The sequence below is a fragment of the Geotrypetes seraphini genome, chromosome 1 (assembly GCF_902459505.1).
Source record: "Geotrypetes seraphini chromosome 1, aGeoSer1.1, whole genome shotgun sequence".
Taxonomy (NCBI): Eukaryota; Metazoa; Chordata; class Amphibia; order Gymnophiona; family Dermophiidae; genus Geotrypetes; species Geotrypetes seraphini.
In genome coordinates, this window is record NC_047084.1 from 433692422 (window position 1) to 433709601 (window position 17180).

General features: G+C 42.6%; 1 protein-coding gene across 3 annotated transcripts in view; it reads right to left on the reverse strand.

The window, feature by feature from the left end:
- FOCAD (focadhesin) overlaps nt 1–17180 on the reverse strand; it is a 471722-nt gene that overhangs the window by 216472 nt on the left and 238070 nt on the right. For all 3 annotated transcript variants that reach the window (XM_033919504.1, XM_033919495.1, XM_033919513.1), the window contains 3 exons: nt 14846–14980; nt 10966–11016; nt 2975–3058 (listed from right to left, as the gene is read on the reverse strand). In XM_033919504.1, the coding sequence (XP_033775395.1) occupies nt 2975–3058; nt 10966–11016; nt 14846–14980 (270 nt within the window). The remainder of the gene's footprint in view (nt 1–2974; nt 3059–10965; nt 11017–14845; nt 14981–17180) is intronic.

Genomic DNA, 17180 nt, shown 5'->3' on the forward strand with positions numbered 1-17180 from the left:
TATCAGCTTCTACATATTCCTCCCCTACACCTTTGAGTCTCACAATGCCAATTCTGCACTTCTTCCTATCAATAATATATCTAAAAAAATGTCTTGTCTCCCTGTTTAACCGTGTCAGCTATTTTTTCTTCCATTTGCATCTTTGCTTTCCTGACTACACGAACAGCCTCTCCTATCTTTTCTAGATATTTTTGCCTGTCTTCCTCTTTCTGCGATCTTTTGTAGTTTATGAAAGCTAACCTCTTATTCCTTACCTTCTCAGCTACTATTTTTGAGAACCAAAGCGGCCTTCTTTTCCTCTTACTTTTACTTACTTGCCTCACAAAAAGGTTTGTCACCCTTACAATCACTCCTTTCAGTTTTGCCTACCGCATTTCCACTCTTCTAGACTAGAGAGCTGCACGGGAACGGGGATGACGGGAATCCCGCGGGACCTGCGGGGATCCCGCGGGTTCCCCCTTTGGGTCACGGGGATCCCGTGGGGACGCCCCCTAGGGTCGCGGGGATCTCGTGGGGACGCCTCCGAGGGTCACGGGGTTCCTGCGGGGTTGGATCGCAGCGGGGTTGGTCGAGCCGCGAGGGTAGTCTCCTTCTCCTTACCTGCCCTGTCGCAGCACACATCCGAACGGAAATCTTCCCGATGTCAGCGCTGACGTCGGAGGGAGGGCTTAAGCAAAGCCCTCCCTTCCTCCGACGTCAGCGCTGACATCAGGAAGACTTCCGGTCGGCTGTGTGCGGCAGGGCAGGTAGGAAGAAGGCAATGGCGTACGAAAAAGGGGGGAGGGGGCGGTCCGCCCTGGAGAATGTGCACAGCCGGTCAGGTCCCCCGATCGACCGACAACAGGCCCGGCCGACAAATCTCCCTGCCCTGTAGCCGCGAATCTAAATTACCTCTTACAGCAGCTTCACTACTCCAGCTGCTGTAAGAAGGTAATTTAGATTCGCGGCTACAGGACAGGGAGATTTGTCCGACCGGGCCTGTTCTGTTGTCGGTCGGGTGCAAAAGCGCCACAAAGGTGGAGGCAGGGAGGGAGGAAAGGTGGAGTGGAGAAGAAAAGACGCTTAAGGGGGGAGAAGGCCGCTGAAAGTACTGGGGAAGACAAAGGGGTGGAAAAGAACGCTGAAAGGACATGGGGTAAACGGGAGGAAGGGGGGGGAAGGACCCTGAAAGCACTGGGGAAGACAAAGGGGTGGAGAATGCCACTGAAAGGACATGGGGAAGACAGAGGGGGGAGAAGGCCGCTGAAAGGACATGGGGAAGGCAGAGAGGGGAGAAGGATGCTGCCTGACAGGACATGGGAAAGATGGTGGGGGAGAAGGACACTGAAAGGAAATGGGGAAGAGGGAATGGGAAGAAGACGCTGGCAGGGAAGAAGACAGAGGTGCCAGACTATGGGGGGAGCGGAGGGAAAAAGATGGGTGCCAGACCAATTTGGGAGGGGGAGAAAGGGAGAGGCACAGTAACAGAGCAAATGGAAGACACAGAGAGAAGAGAGGCAGTGGATGGAAGGAATTGAATGAGAACATGAAGAAAGCAGAAACCAGGCAATAAAGGTAGGAAAAAAATTATTATTATTTTTTTTTTTTTTGCTTAAGGATAAAGTAGTATATTAGTTGTGTTGATAAAAATTTATAAACATTAGAGGCTCTGGTAGAAACCCGTTTACAAAGTATGTATTCTTCCCAATTAATATTTCCAAATTAATAAAGTCTTTTTGCTTATTTTTAAATGGGTTTCTACCAGAGCCTTTAATTCAGTAGCATAATTAAATGAAATAACTATTTCTGTAGTTTATAGGGACAGGCGGGGACGTAGGGGATTCCTCGTGAGGACGGAGGGGATTCCTCGCGGGGACGGGTGGGGACGGAGGGATTCCTCACGGGGACGGGTGGGGACGGGTGGGACTTTGGCGGGGACGGGTGGGATTTCTGTCCCCGCGCAACTCTCTATTCTAGACGGTCCCATCTAGACAATAATTCCTTGACGTAAACTCCCATCCAAACATAGTTAGTTCTTTTTAGTCTAGAACCTTTGCTTTTGAATAAGCCCTCTCTATACCTATCTTAATATTAAATCGTACCATGCAGTCCTATAAAATAGCAGGCAGGCCATCAGAACCTGGAGATTTTGCAAGTGACATAGCTTTAATGGCTAATAAAAGTTCTTGCATCTGAATGGGTAGAGATAGTTCTTCCAGGTGTTGAGGATCATCTTGTGGTAGATGTAAGTCCTTCAAGAATTTAGTTATGATTCCACCAGGAATAGTGCACTCTGATGAATAAAGAGAATTCCTTGAAAGATTGAAGTATCTGAGGTGTAGAAGTAAGTATCGAGTCAGACTTGAATTTAATGCTTGCTATTCGCTGCTTGATTTGACGACCTTTTAAGTAGGATGCTAAGATTTATTAGCTTCAGAGTAAAATACAGCACTTTATTTGAAGGAGATTGCAGATGAAATATTGGATAGAAGAGAATTATAGCGCAATTTCAAACTTTGAAGGTGGTGATATGTGGAGGCACTGAATTTTGAATATAGTGAAAATTCTATATCATGAATATCTTTTTCAAGTTGATTTATAGAGGAATTCAATTGTTTACATTTGTGAGAAGAATAACCGAGTGTTTCATCTCTGAACCAAGCTTTGTATTACTCTCACACTGAACTATATGAGGAGACTGAGGATTCAATTCATTCAAAATAGTCTTTAGACTGTTGTGATATATAAGAGACAAAATCCTCACCATGGAGTAGAGCAGAGTTAAATCTCCAGAGGTTGGAATGCATCAAAGCAGGTGACCTTGTCACTGAGTGAGCTCTTAAGCAAAGGTCTTCAGGAAAACATTTTTTTCTTATACCATAGTCATTTATTAATTAAAATGGAGCGTTGCCTTAATATTTTACTAAAATAATGTATCAAAAATTCTACAGTTTATGAATCCCAGAGGTTTAATTAAAAATGAAAAACTTCTCACCTGTTCAGGAAGATGTAGAATTGTATGTTCTTCAGAGTTAAATTTACAAAGAGCTTGATATGCTGTGGTTGCTATAAGTTGATCCTACATTAGGCCAACAAGAAGAAATATGCATGATAAATAACTCATAGAAGAACATTAAAATCCTATAACTCTCCACCAAATTTGAGGGTGCCCAACTGAAGATGAATCATACACTCAAAATAGATAAAAAACTGTTTTCTTAAAAAGGAACACTAATATATAAAACTATCCAACATGGCTCAAGCTCAACCCAATTTGCAAAACTTATAGAACAAAAAGGCACCATAATGATGAATTATTAATATACTAGTCATTAAGCCCGTTACATTAACGGGTGCTCAAATATGTCTATCTGTCTTTCTTTCTTTCTATGTCTCTCTCTACCCCTGTCTCTTTCTTCCTTTCTTTGTCTCTCTCCCTCCCATTGTCTGTCTGTCTTTCTTTCTGTCTGTCTGTCTCTCTCCCTGGCCCCCTTTGTCTGTCTGTGTTTATTTCTTTCTGTCTCTCTCCCTGCCTGCTGTCTTTCATTCTCATGCGCTGCCTGCCTGGCCCTCTTTTGTCTCCCCCCCAAAGCTAACCAAGATTGCTCCCTGGCCCCCTTTCCCTTCCCCCCTCCCCACTTCCCTGTGCAGCAACAGCAGCATTCCCCTCCTTCTCTGTGTAGCAGCAACAGCATTTCCCCCTTCCCTGTGCAGCAGCATTCCCCCTTCCCAGTACAGCAGCATTCCCCCACACTTCCCTGTACAGAAACAGCATTCTCTCCTTCCCTACGTAGCAACATTCCTCCCTTTCCCTGTGTAGCATCAGCATTCCCCCCTTCCCTGTGCACCCACCCCTTGCCTGCTCCCCCTGTTCCCTTCCCCCGTCCATCAGCATTTATTTCCTGCATACGTTCTACTTGTCTCAAAGAAAAGCACTGCACCAAGCTGTTGCTGGCCTCGGTGTCTTCTCTACACTGCGGCCAACCCTAGCGGAAACAGGAAGTTATGAGAGGACGGGCCGCAGTGGAGAGAAGATAGTGAGGCCAGTGGTTAAATGCTGAGGTGAGAGGGAGGAGGGGGAAAATAGATGGCGGCAGGGGGGTTTGGAGATCGGGGCGCGTGCGGCAAGCCGCCGCTCGCGTCTGAAGATTTTAAAAGGCGTTTGGCATCGGGGCGCGTGCGGCAAGCCGCCGCTCGCGCCTGAAGATTTTAAAAGCTCCCCTGGATCGGTCTGCCAGCTCCTTACCTTAGTTGAAAGACGCGGCGGCGGCGCCTCTTCGCAGGAGCAGGGCAGACCGAAGAACAGCATGGCCGATAGCCGCCGCGTCCGACATCCGCCTCGGGGGAGGAGAGAGTGTTGCACGCGCATGCACACTCCTATCTGAGGTGCCCTACAGCGCATGGAAAACGGAACACGCGATGGGAGAGCACATGCGCGGCTTAGCCTTTTATTATATTAGATATTTTCAATTTTACAAAAACATATTCAATAGCTTACATATTATATATAGAGATATCAGTATCTACAACAAAGAATACACATGAGAGAAATTTGCATAAAATGCAAGGTTGTGCATGCAAATATATCTCATGCACATTTACTGTGGGCACTGATGTAGTAAGGGGGAGCAAGGGGGTGGACTGCCCCAGGCTTCGCCTTGGCAGGGGCCCAGGCCCCTCTCCTCCTTCCCTCCCTCCCCATACCTCTTCAAATATTCACCAGTTATGAGCAGCATCCTTACCTGCCTCACTCTTCCCTCTGATGTCACTTCATTTTCACCAGGCACCAGGAAGTGACGTGTCAGAGTGAAGCTTGTGCAAACAGTGAGTAAGAGATGCTGCTCGCAATCGATAAAGATTTGAAAAGGTATGGGGGAGGGCTCCGGAGCAGGGAAGGGTGTATCAGGGGAAGGGAGAGCTTGGTGTGGCAATATTGAGAAGTGGAGTACGGGGGAAACGGCATATGGTGCAGAGATGCTGGGCATCTTTGCCCCAGGCACAAACTTCCCTTGCTATTCCACTGACTGGATATCTTGAAAACTAGACTGGCTAGGTGCGTTCAGAGGAGTGGATTTAGAGCTCCTGTTATGAAGGTATACAAATACAAAATTATTTTTGGGACATCTTCAAGCTTATTTTCAAGCATGTTATGTTCAATATGATGTATGCTTAAGAGGGCAATTTTCCAGAACACTTTTTACCTGCAGTCTATGTACTAGTTTTCATAGTAAAAGTCTGAACTTATTTTCACTTTAAAAGCTATCTACAGAAAATGTACCCCCAGAATCTTGCACCTACTTTTTCTGTGGGTACTTTTCCCAACTAAAAAAAATGTACTTTTGAAAACACAAAACTACACAGCTTTAGAAAGTATATTCCTAACCAGGGTACCCAAGAAGGCTTGTGCTGAATATGGATAAAAGTGTATACAATAAGAAATACTGCATACTTTTATCAGCACACAAAGTGGGTAATTTTTAAACAGACATTTTACAAATGTTAAAGTCAGCATATGAAAGGGCTGTGATGATTTTCATAGTATCCATGCATCTGTTTTAAAATGTATATCAATGGCTAAAGATTCAATTTCTGCAGGTGACACTGTGGTTTGCACTGGTTGGTGGTGACAAACTATGGCCGCTTGATTTTATAAAATAAAATAGCTCACAGTATGTGCCACAGCTGGTCACAACTAGCTACTGGGATCATAAAAATGGCAAATTTATTTTTAATAGCCATGCTGGTTTTGTTGTTTGTTTGGTTTTTTTTTACTGAGATTAGGCTACATTCCAAAAGTTCAATAAGGTCAATATCCAGACAGAGCAGAGGGTAAACCTCTTATACACAAAGTCCCAAAAAGCTACAATCTAATAATGAAGAAAATTAAGGTAGCCACAGGCAATAGACCCCAGAAGAAATTATACATGAAACCAGACCACAGTAGATCGATCAACAACCTTATGACCCAAAAGGTTAAACATAACTCCTCCCCAATAAACTTCTTGCTCACAATCCGTCTACTATATCAATGTTTCTCAACTTCTTCAAGCCAAGTACCCCCTAAGCCTAGCAATTACTAACCGAGTACCCCCGCCTAAGCTTTGCCCCAAACCTGCACAAATTTCACCCCTGATACCACCCCCCATAATAATAGTACTAATTGTAATGCAATTTCTTCCATCCATTTTTCATATACACAGAGTATAATCTTATTAATACATAATGGTAACCACAAAATTAAAAAAAAAAACACGCACAAAGCACACTGTATACAGAGAAAATGTTAATTATCATTTATATTTGTTTTTTTCCAAAGAGGTCAATGCAGATTACTTTAAAATATGCAATGTAACCTCAGTAACAACTATAGAAAAATCGACAAATATAGTGCAAAATACAGAGAGCAGATATAAATTCATAAAACTGACCCATTTTGATCACTAAATTGAAAATAAAATTATTTTTCCTACCTTTGTTGTCTGGTGATTTCATGAGTCTCTGGTTGCATTTCCTTCTGACTGTGCATCCCAATATTTCTTTCTTCTGCCTCCAGCATGCTCCCTCTCCTCTGGAGCCCTTTCCCTTCCCCAACCACCATCTCTCTCTATCTGTCCCTCCACAAGTCCAACTTTTCTTCCTCTCTCCTCCACCCCTATTGGCAATATGTCTCCCTCTCTCTCACTGTCCATCTGTCTTGAGAGCTCCAGACATCTCTCCCACCCCCTCTACTGCCACATCCAACATTTTTCCCAATCTCATCCCCCAGATCATGTGCAGCATTTTTTTACCACTGCCCATCAGCCCCATGCCCATTCCTATCACCCCTCTCCAGCACCATGCCACATCTCTCCCTCCATCACTATGTCCAATATTCCCCCAACTTGCATCCCATTCAATCTGTCCCTCTGTTCCCTCTCCACCACCATATCCAACATTTCTCCCTCTCAACTTTCTCCCCCTCCCTACCTTCCATCTTTGTCACAAAAGATCATGTCCCTCCCGCGCTTACGCTGCTTCCGATGATCTCCACCCTCCCCCTGGTGCTGAAGCTGCTTCCGATGATCTCTGCCCTCCCATCCCGCACTGAAGCTGCTTCTGATGATCTCTGCCCTCCCACCACGCGCTGAAGTCACTTCCAACGATCTCCACCCCACCGCCAAAGCCGACACAGAAACATTGTTCGAGCCACGCTTGCTCCTTCCATCTTCACCCTTCAGCAGCACTCCACACATGGACGGCGGAAGCAGTGACTCGCACACTGCACGTGACCAATCTACAAGCCTTCTCCCCACAACATCAACTCTGATGTCGGAGAGAAGGTTTCTGGGTCAGCCACTTATGCGCAAATCACGCTGCATATGCTACCCATGTAAGGAATGCTGCTGAAGACGGAAGGAGCGAGTGTGGCTCAAAGAAGATTACTGTGTCAGCTTCGGGGGTGGGGCAGAGATCGTTGGAAGCAGCTGCAGCACGGGGGGGGGCGAGATGTTGGAAGCGGTGAGCAGGAATTGGCAGTCAGTCCGCGTACCCCCAACAAGTAGCCCGCATACCCCCTAGAGTACACGTACTGCGTGTTGAGAAACACTGTACTATATTAATGCTAGATCCCTGATAAACATAATAAATCTAATCAGGGACTGGCGATCAACCAAAGTTTATTATTAGTAACTGAAACCTAGTTGCAATTAGAAGATGACCCAGAAATAAGAGACCTTCTTCCAGCTGGTTATAAAATAGTACATCTATGCAGAAATAAAAAAAGAAGAGGAAGGGTAGCAATCATCTATAAGAACTCATTTAAAGAGCCCATAACCAATGATTGCCTCACAAAATCATTGGAAATCATAGCATGCAAATAGAAGACCCCCCTCACTAAAAGACAAACTAATTTATGCTATCTGCTACAGCCCACCAGGGAAATGGATAGAAGCCAGAGACCATTTCAGTGCCTTCCTAATCAATCTAATGCTACAGGACAATGCTATTCTAGTCACAGGAGACCTGAACAAATACTTAGATAAAAAAGGAAACAAAGACACCTTATAGTTTATCTCTTTCCTGTAAGACGTAGATCTAGAGATCCTATTCTTCCAAAAATCCCACAATAAAGATCACCCCCTAGACTTTAAAATAAGTAAAAGAAACAGGAGAACCAACCTAAAGATAATAGCAAAAACTGGACACCCATAATATGGTCAGACTACTTCCTAGCATACTTTACCATCTATCAAAATAAGAAAATAAAAGACAACATAATTATCGAAGAAGCAAGAGGCAAAATGCACAATATCGTATTCTGGCAAAAATTGGATGAAAAACTTCTCGGAGATTATCTCGGAGAGAGCGAGACCAGAAGGCTTTGAGCATGCGCAAATGCTCAAAGCCTAGTCTAGCCCGGCAGAGGAAGAAGGAGGATCTCTCTCGCACCGCCCGGCCCAGCCCAGCCCAGCCCAAACCAACGAGGGAGGATCTTCGGGCACTGGCACTGGCACATGCTATGCATTGGTGCTGGTGCCGGTGCCCAATCGGGTAAGAGTTGTATTTGCGGTGCTGGGGGGATGTAGGATCGCGGGGGAGGGGGGTGACGCGAGCGGGGGGGGAGGATGCCGGTTCAGAGTAGGCGGGAGGAGGTTTTAGCATGCGCGGTATACACGTGTGCGCGCTATATTAACATTTTATTACATAAATTTGTGTTCCCCGTGCGCTATACCCGTGTGCGCGTTTTACACAGGTGCGCGTTATCTACGTGAAAATACGGTACTAGGATACAGCACAAAATCAAAAGAGAGAAAAGACTCTCCACAAACAAAATGCCCAGCAAATAGGTTCTGGGAGGAATTCTCCCCAATCACAGAAACAAGAGTTAATAAGATTACTATCCAAATACACCAAATCTCAAAGATCATTAGATGTCTGCCCGATTTTCCTACCAAAAAAACATCAAAATTATACAACTATCTATTAAACTGGCTGAACGACTCACTAGAAAAATCATTCCAATGCCCATCTCTAAAGACCAAAAAGGAGAAATGAATGATGTCAAAAATTATAGATCAGTATCTTCAATCCCATGTCACATCAAGCTATTAGAAAGAGTGGTAACAAATCAAATCACAAAGTACCTAGAAAAACATAAACTACTACACACCACACAATCAAGTTTCAGAAAACACTATAGCACTGAAACACTACTCAGTGCCCTGACATCCAAGATTAGAACACACTTGAGCATTGGACAATAGGTTCTTGTTCTACAATTTGACTTCACTAGTGCATTTGATGTGGTAGGCCATCAATTCCTATTACTGATTCTAAACTTCCTAGGAATATAAGGTAAGACTTGTAACGCATAAACAGCGGAATGTTGAAAATGTCAATATTTCGCGTCATAATTGGAAACAATCCAATCAGATCACTCCGTTTTCAACCAATGGCGTTTGTTTTGAGAAACCAATCACAGTGCAGCATTCACATGCATATATGGCGAAGCGGGAAAATCAGTTTTCATAACTGTCTGCTACTCCAGTGACAGCATAATTGCAACATGGGAAAAGTTAGAATCTTTCAAAAGAAGAACGTGTGACGGTGGTTATACTTAACGAAGAAGGCTATTCAAGCCGGCAAATTGCAGCCAGGGTGAAGTGCAATCAATGTACAGTCATACGCTTGCTCAGTAAGAAAAAAGAGACAGGAAATGTGAATGACAAGGTTCACAGTGGAAGACCACGCAAATTCACTGTGCGAGAGGACAGGGTTGTTCGCTGGATCTCAGTGGCAGATTGCAAACTCACATTACCAGAATTGTCAGCCAAATGGCAGGAAATGTGTTCAGTGAATATATCTGCCTCAACAGTATGTCGGCGGTGCCTGGAGTTTGGCCTACAAGGATGTAGAGCAAGAAATAAGCCGTTGGTAATGGCGATGCAAAGAAAGTGATGGATTGAGTGGGCCAGAAAGCACAGCATGTGGACTCTAGAGTTGTGGGAAAACGTTCTCTTCAGTGATGAAAGTACTTTCTGTGTGTTAGAAGGCCAGTACAACACGTTTGTAAGACTATTTAAGAATAAGGCTTTCAAACCACAATGCCTGGACTTCCAACTGATAATTTGTGGAATAATCTTGCTGTCAAAGTGTTCAGAAAACACCCCAAAACAAAGGTTGAGTTGATTGAAGCATGCCTCAACGGTGCAAGCTTGTTATCAAGAACAAACGCTGGCCCATACGTTATTAGAACCACAGAAAACAACCAGCCCTTTTCAGGGCTACCTCCTCTTGAAGGGGGTAACAGTTAAAATACAAATAAACTTAGTACGTATTGAAATAGCTAATGTAATCCATTTACGAAATATCAACATTTTTTTTACATTCTGCAGTTTATGCATTACAAGTCTTAAATCTGACGTCCTAAATCAATTTAAAATGCACAGGGTGATAAGAGCATAAAATTCTGAACACGTCAGTATATAATATGCATCAGTAATACACAGCACAATTAAGGAACACTCCTTCCTTCCAAAACTTTCATAAAGGTCTAAACACCTATTTGGAAAATACCTTAACCTCCCCCTCCCCACAACAAACAACAGGCTACAACCACCAGAAACCAAACAAGAAACAAACCACTTCTTCTATCTCAATAGATGACCAAAATAGAGAACCCATAATATCAAGACTACAACACCAGAAACAGCCAATCTTCTCTCCAAAGCATATGCTTTAATCATTCACCTACACAAACCAAGTTATCTGTGTCATAAATCTGAATGAAATAATGTAATCCCTGGAAATAGTCAGGCTCTTCTAAATTGTAAATCATATTGAACTCCTTCTGGGCATATTATGAGCCATAAATACTAATGTAATATAAAGTAATATTTAAGGCATTTCATAAACCTTAAATATGCCAAAAAATTTCCGAACTCATAAATGTACTATACTTAAACTCTGCTAAGTGTCACTCAGTAATGTGTCAAATATTGATCCCACCTTGCTCTGAGTGTGATTCCAGAGGAAGCTGACCACGCTGGCTTTAAATTTCTGTGCATAAGGAAGAAGAAAATGAAAACTCATTATAGCACGTGTCTGATTTTTTTTCTCTTAAGTCAAGAAAATTACATTTTATAAATGGCTTGGAGTATTCTACAACAAGAATAATAAAAATACATCCAGATAAAAGAAAATTTTCCATAATTTAGGACAGTTATAATGTGAAAATAAAGAAATGGTGTAGCAAAATCAAAAATTTCAAGTTGAATTGCTAGTAATCAAAAGAGTCAATGTCCCATCTTTTAGTTTGCTGCCAAGGATCCAACATGCAATTTGTACTTTTCCATATAAGTAAAAATGAAGATCATTCCAGCTCCATATCTACAGCATAGATTTGTAAAAGTCGCTATTGGTCATGGATGAAACAGGACTCTTTCCAAATTGTAATACCTTTTATTACACCAACATAAGAATCAGAGAGCAATTTTCTACCACATGAGCTTTCAAGATCACCTTCAAAGAAATAGACCTTTAGAGGGCACAACAATTTAGGTACTACATGCTACAAGCTAATTCTGTAACTGAATGAAAGGAAAGTAAACAAAAGGAAAAGGAAAAGAAGGCTGCTTTGTTCTCAAAAGTAGTATCTGAAAAGGTAAGAAAAAAATTAGTCTTCGTAAACTACAAAAGATCAAAGAAAGAGGAAGACAGGCAAAAATCTGTAAAGTTAAGAGATGCAGGCAGAGTACGCAGGAAGACAAAGATGCAAATGGAAAAAAAAAAAGCCGACACAGTAAAACAGTGGGACAAGACATATTTTAGATATGTTAGTGATAGGAGGAAGTGCAAAAGTGGTGTTATGAACTCAAAGGTGAAGGGGAGGAACATGTAGAAGCTGATAAAGATGAGGCTGAATTACTTAACAAATATTTCTCCTCTGTGTTCATAGCTGAAGAGCCAGGAGCAGGACCGAAGACAAACAACTAGAAATGGAAGTGTGGTAGTCCTTGAACGATATTCAGAGGACTGTGTTCATGAGGAGCTAGCTAAATTTAAGGTGAACAAAGCAATGAGGCCAGATGGTGTACATCCAAGATGGCTGTTGCCAGAAAAATCTCGCCAAAAACTGCCAGTGGAAACTTTTTTGAAAAATAAAAAACACTGAAATAGGGGTTTTGGAGGTGGGGGACTTGAACCCTGATTCCAGAAGCCCTCAAAAATGAGGTTTTTTGACCCCTCCCCCCCAATTTTCCATAATGGGGCTGTACTTATAACTCTGTGAAAGTGCCTGCTTGTCAGCTTTTCTTGCAGCTGGAAGAGATGAAAAGGACTTTCTGCCTCAGAAACTTCAAACAACCCCAAACCAGGAAATTTTTGGACTGCCAGTCGAGACCTCCACCCCCACAGAACCTAGAAACATGATGGGGGCCAAAATGTACAGCCGGTTCCCTTACACCTCGAGGATTCTTACTCAGGGCACCCACAGCCTGCACTCAAGCCTCTGAAAATTCAGAACCCAGGGGAACAGACCCCGTGTCCTGAAGACTACCTCCACAGGTCCACCTGAAGGTTTGCCCTTTGAGTTGCAGTTCGATTCTACAGAATCTGAATCCTTTCCCAGCCAAAGACTCCCCAAATATGGGGTCGGAGGGCACCAAAGCCTAAGAAAAAATGAATTTATAACCAAAAATTAGAAAAACTAAGTAGAGCAAATCAGAAACACCTCTGCACAGTTCGCTTGCAGAAGGAAAAACTGAAGGGGCCGCTACACTCCACTGGCAATGTCAGAGGTGCTGAAAATTGTAACAAACATCTGCAAAAACCCAGTTCGCAGGAATGCACTGATCACCTAAGGTACAAACTCCTAACTAGATGTAACAGAAGGGTTCTTAGGAAACTTCTGGCAGCTGCACTGAGTGACCTTTTTAATGCTTCTCTAGAGTCAGGAATGGTACCAGAGGGCTGGAGAAGGGTAGATGTGGTCCTTCTCCACAAAAGCAGAAGTGAGAGGCAGGCTGGTAAGTAAATTAATGAAAATGCTTTTAAAACAGAGAATAGTGAAGTTTCTGGATCCAATGGATTACAGGACCCAAGGCAACATGGATTTAGAGGCAGATGTTGTCAGACAAATCTGGTGAATTTCTTTGACTGGAGAGTTGGATAGAGGGTAAGCACTAGATTTAGTGTAATTAGATTCTAGTAAAGTCTTCGACACTGTTCTACATAGGATTCTAATAAATAAACTGAGTGCCTTCTCGATATGGGCCCCAAAGTAACAGACTTGGTTAGGAACTGATTGCATGGAAGAGGACAGAAAGTAGTAGTAAATGGAACTCACGCTAAGGAAAGGGATGTTACCAGTGATGTGCCACAAGGTTTGGTTCTTGGGTCTGTTCTTTTTAACATTTTTGTAAGTGATATTGCTGAAAGGCTGCCTCTTTACAAATTATACCAAAATCTGCAATAGGGTAGATACTCCTGATAGTATGGATAACATGAGAAGGATTTAGAGAAGCTGGGAGAATGGTCTGGAATTTGGCAGTTATGATTTAATACTAAAAAATGTGGGTCATGCTTTAGGTTGAATAGTGGGCCCTTGATTTCTAAAAAATCCCACATCAGGTGATAAATGCAGGATAGGATGGAATTTGGAAGGAGCCCATGTGTAGTCTACTTAGACAGTTATTGCATGATATGTTACTATGCAAAATTGCACTTATCAGCTAGTCTTGCAATACTACTGCAAGGGGTCACCCTACATGTTCTCTTGCTCCCTTCTTCAATCTTATCCCTTCTCCCAATGGGGTCACTAGCACCATTTTGAACCCCAAAATCTAGATTGGTAGTAGTAGAGAGGCACCGCTCCCTCCCTGCTTCACCATACAACCAGGAAAACACCTGGATGAATCCCAGGTCGGTAGAGAAGACAGAGAGAGACTAAAGTATGGTGGATGGGGGCTTTCTAATCTAGGAGGGCCCTGATCTTGGAGATATATTGATACACCTTCTTGTCCAGTTTGTTTGTTTTGACTAGATTGTAAGCTCTTTTGAGCAAGGACTGTCTCTTCTGTGTTTGATGAACAGTATTATGTATGTCTAGTAGTGCTATAGAAATGATTAGTAGTAGCAGTAGCATCTGGAGGGGGAGCTTGGTTGAACCTGGGTGGCTTAATTGTTTAGTATGCTTCTCTCCAAACTGGGAAATGATGAGTGTGGTATGGGATGTGGGGAGAGCAGCCTTTGTTTTGTTTTTGTGCTGTGCCCATAATCCAAGCATTGGTAGATAGTATAGGCACATGCATGCTGTCTGCTGGTGTGTATAGGATGGAGGTTCCTGTGTCTGCCCAGTGTGGTAAAGTACATGCAGCACCCTCTACAATTATCATATGAGCTTTGCAGTTAAGGTGTAATAACTTAAAAAAAATTTGCCCCACTTTAGTAGATTCCCAAAGTGATGGACTTGTGTTTCATGGCTTCCTAAAGCTTTTACAGTATGCACAAGCACTTTACAACGTCTAGTTGCTGATTGAGTACCATCTACATAGAACTGACCATCAAGAAAAGATAAGTTATTTGTATGAATAAAGTATATGGAAAGATTAATTGGTGATATAGACAAGAATAGTGCCATGATGGTCTAGAGGCAACTAGTGTTGTTTATATCATTGCACTATTACACCGATGGTTGCGGGTCTGAGCACTATTTATTCAATTAGTAAAATTAACATTGATTATATTGTGATATTTGTAGTTTTAGTGAATCAATATATTATCACAATTATATATTAGTATTATCCCTATATGTATTTATTTTATATATACAGTATGTCATGCAAAACATAAAGTCAATACCTCCTGAAGGCTAGTTACATCTACTCACCTCATATTCTTCAGTTTTCACTATCAATGAAGGCACCAGGGCAAAGAGTTCATGTACTGTTTTCAAAATTAAGGGTCTTGTGTCGCAGCTTAGCTTTGAGGAGAGTGCATTCCAGGTGGAGCGAATGTCAACAACCTATATAACAAGAGTAAAGCAATAGATTTTGAATTTAGATCATGTCTTTTCAATAGTAAGTTTAACGTAACAGGTAGCTTACAATCTAATTTTGCAAATGAGGCAATGGAGGGTTAAGTTACTTGCCCAAATTCACTAGGAACTTGAGTGGAGTTTGAATCCTAGCATTCCTGGTTCCCAGGCAGCATTTAAAGACAGTGTGAGAACTAGCAGGATAAATACATCAAAGTTTATTAATTACATTACATTTCTATTACGCCTTTACTTTGCAGTTCAAGGCAGATTACATAGATATTAAGTACTTAGGGAATAGTTTGAACATTTTCTGGTTTGCTAAGGAGTAGTTGGTATTGCAGGAGGAGTTCGGAGTATGTTTGGTTGTGTTATATTGGTTTTATGTATTTTTTGAAGAATAGGGTTTTTGTTTCTTTTCTGAAGGCTTTGTAGTCTATGGTCGAAGTCAGCAGACTGGTGAGTTGTCAGTCCAGTTTCGCTGCTCAGTGGCCAGTAGGTTGTCATACATTTTTCTTCGTTTGACATTTTTTGTGAATATTGTGTGGGTTCTCCTGTGTCTGGTTAAGGTGGATTGCGTTAGTCTATTGTTCCAGTAGGTACGGCTGTCTCCATTTATAGCTTTTAATAGTAGGCAGTGGAATTTGAAATTCACTCTGGCTTGTATTGGGAGCCAGTGTGAGTCGTGGTATGCCTCTGTGATGTAGTCATATTTGTTCAGTGAGTAGATAAGTCGTAGGGCTGTGTTTTGTATTTGAAGTTGTTTTATCGCGGTTGCTGGGCAGGGGAGATATAGTATGTTGCAGTAGTCTATTAGGCCAAGTATCAATGATGGAACCACGAGTTGGAATTGTTTCCTGTTTGCTATCAGCCCGCACTGCACATGCGCGAGTGCATTCCCACCCAACGTAGGCGTGCAGTCCTTCAGTTAAAATAAGCCAGCTACGAAGCCAACCGGGGTGGTGGGTGGGTTGTGAGAATATCTGCCTGCTGTCCCTGGATAACACCTGTTATGGTAAGTAATTGTGCTTTATCCCAGTACAAGCAGGCAGAATATTCTTACACATGGATGGCCTTCAAGCTAACTAGAATGGAATGGTGGGAGAGTTGGCCTTTAAGAAAATAAATTTTGTAATACTGACTGGCCGAAGTGTCCATCATATCTGGAGAAAGACTCCAGATAATAATGCGAGGTGAATGTATGAACTGAGGACCAGGAAGCAGCTTTACAGATTTCCTCAACAGGAGTAGATCTAAGAAAAGCTCAGAAGCTGCCATAGCTCGGACTTTGTGAGCTGTGACACGACTTTCCAGGTGCAGTCCAGTCTGAGCTTAGCAGAACGATATACAGGCAGCTATCCAGTCGGAAATCGTTCTCTTGGAAACAGGATGCCCCAACTTAATAGTATCAAATAGGATGAAAAGTTGAGATGTTCTTTATGGCTTTGTCCTGTTGATGTAATAGGCCAAAGCACGCTGTCACCACCTAGTTTCTGGCCGAGCGGTTTTCCAATGCTAGGCAGTGACACACTTTCAACACCTGGCGTGAGCCCCTTTAAAGTAGGGTTACCTTGCAAGCTGGATATCCCTGGAACAGCTGAAGTGTGTTTTATTACAAACAGTCCAGTAGTCAGAATGGCTTAAATCAAAAGCTGAGAACTTTATTTAGGCGCACAGCCTCAGCAACACACAATAACACTGCCTCAGTGGTGGAAAAAGGTTACACAAAACAAAGATTCTTCATAAATCAAAACATAAATACCATAGCTCTGGACTTCACTACATGCCACACAGTCCATGCGTTTCTCTTCACCAGAGCTTGTGTTTCAACAGGCAATTTGCTCTCTCAGTCACACGTTTCAATTCAAAACAGACTTGAAAACAAAAGGGAAAATCATATGCCATAATTCTTTACGCTAGCCTTGCAAATAACCAGCATGGCAAACATAGCAGTCCTTAAGTTAACTTTACCCAGCTCCCCAAAGCTCACGGAGTTAGTTGTGCTTCACAGATTGCTTAGGGTAATTGGTTAACAGATACAAACAGGCACAGAGACTTGTAATATGAAACCAGAGGCTTTCAGCTGCTTCCTCTCTCGGACTTGAATGGGCTGAGCTACGGCTGAAGCAACATGCATAAACTGTTATGATTCACACAGGCATATCTCCAGGGATTAACTTCTGCCTCA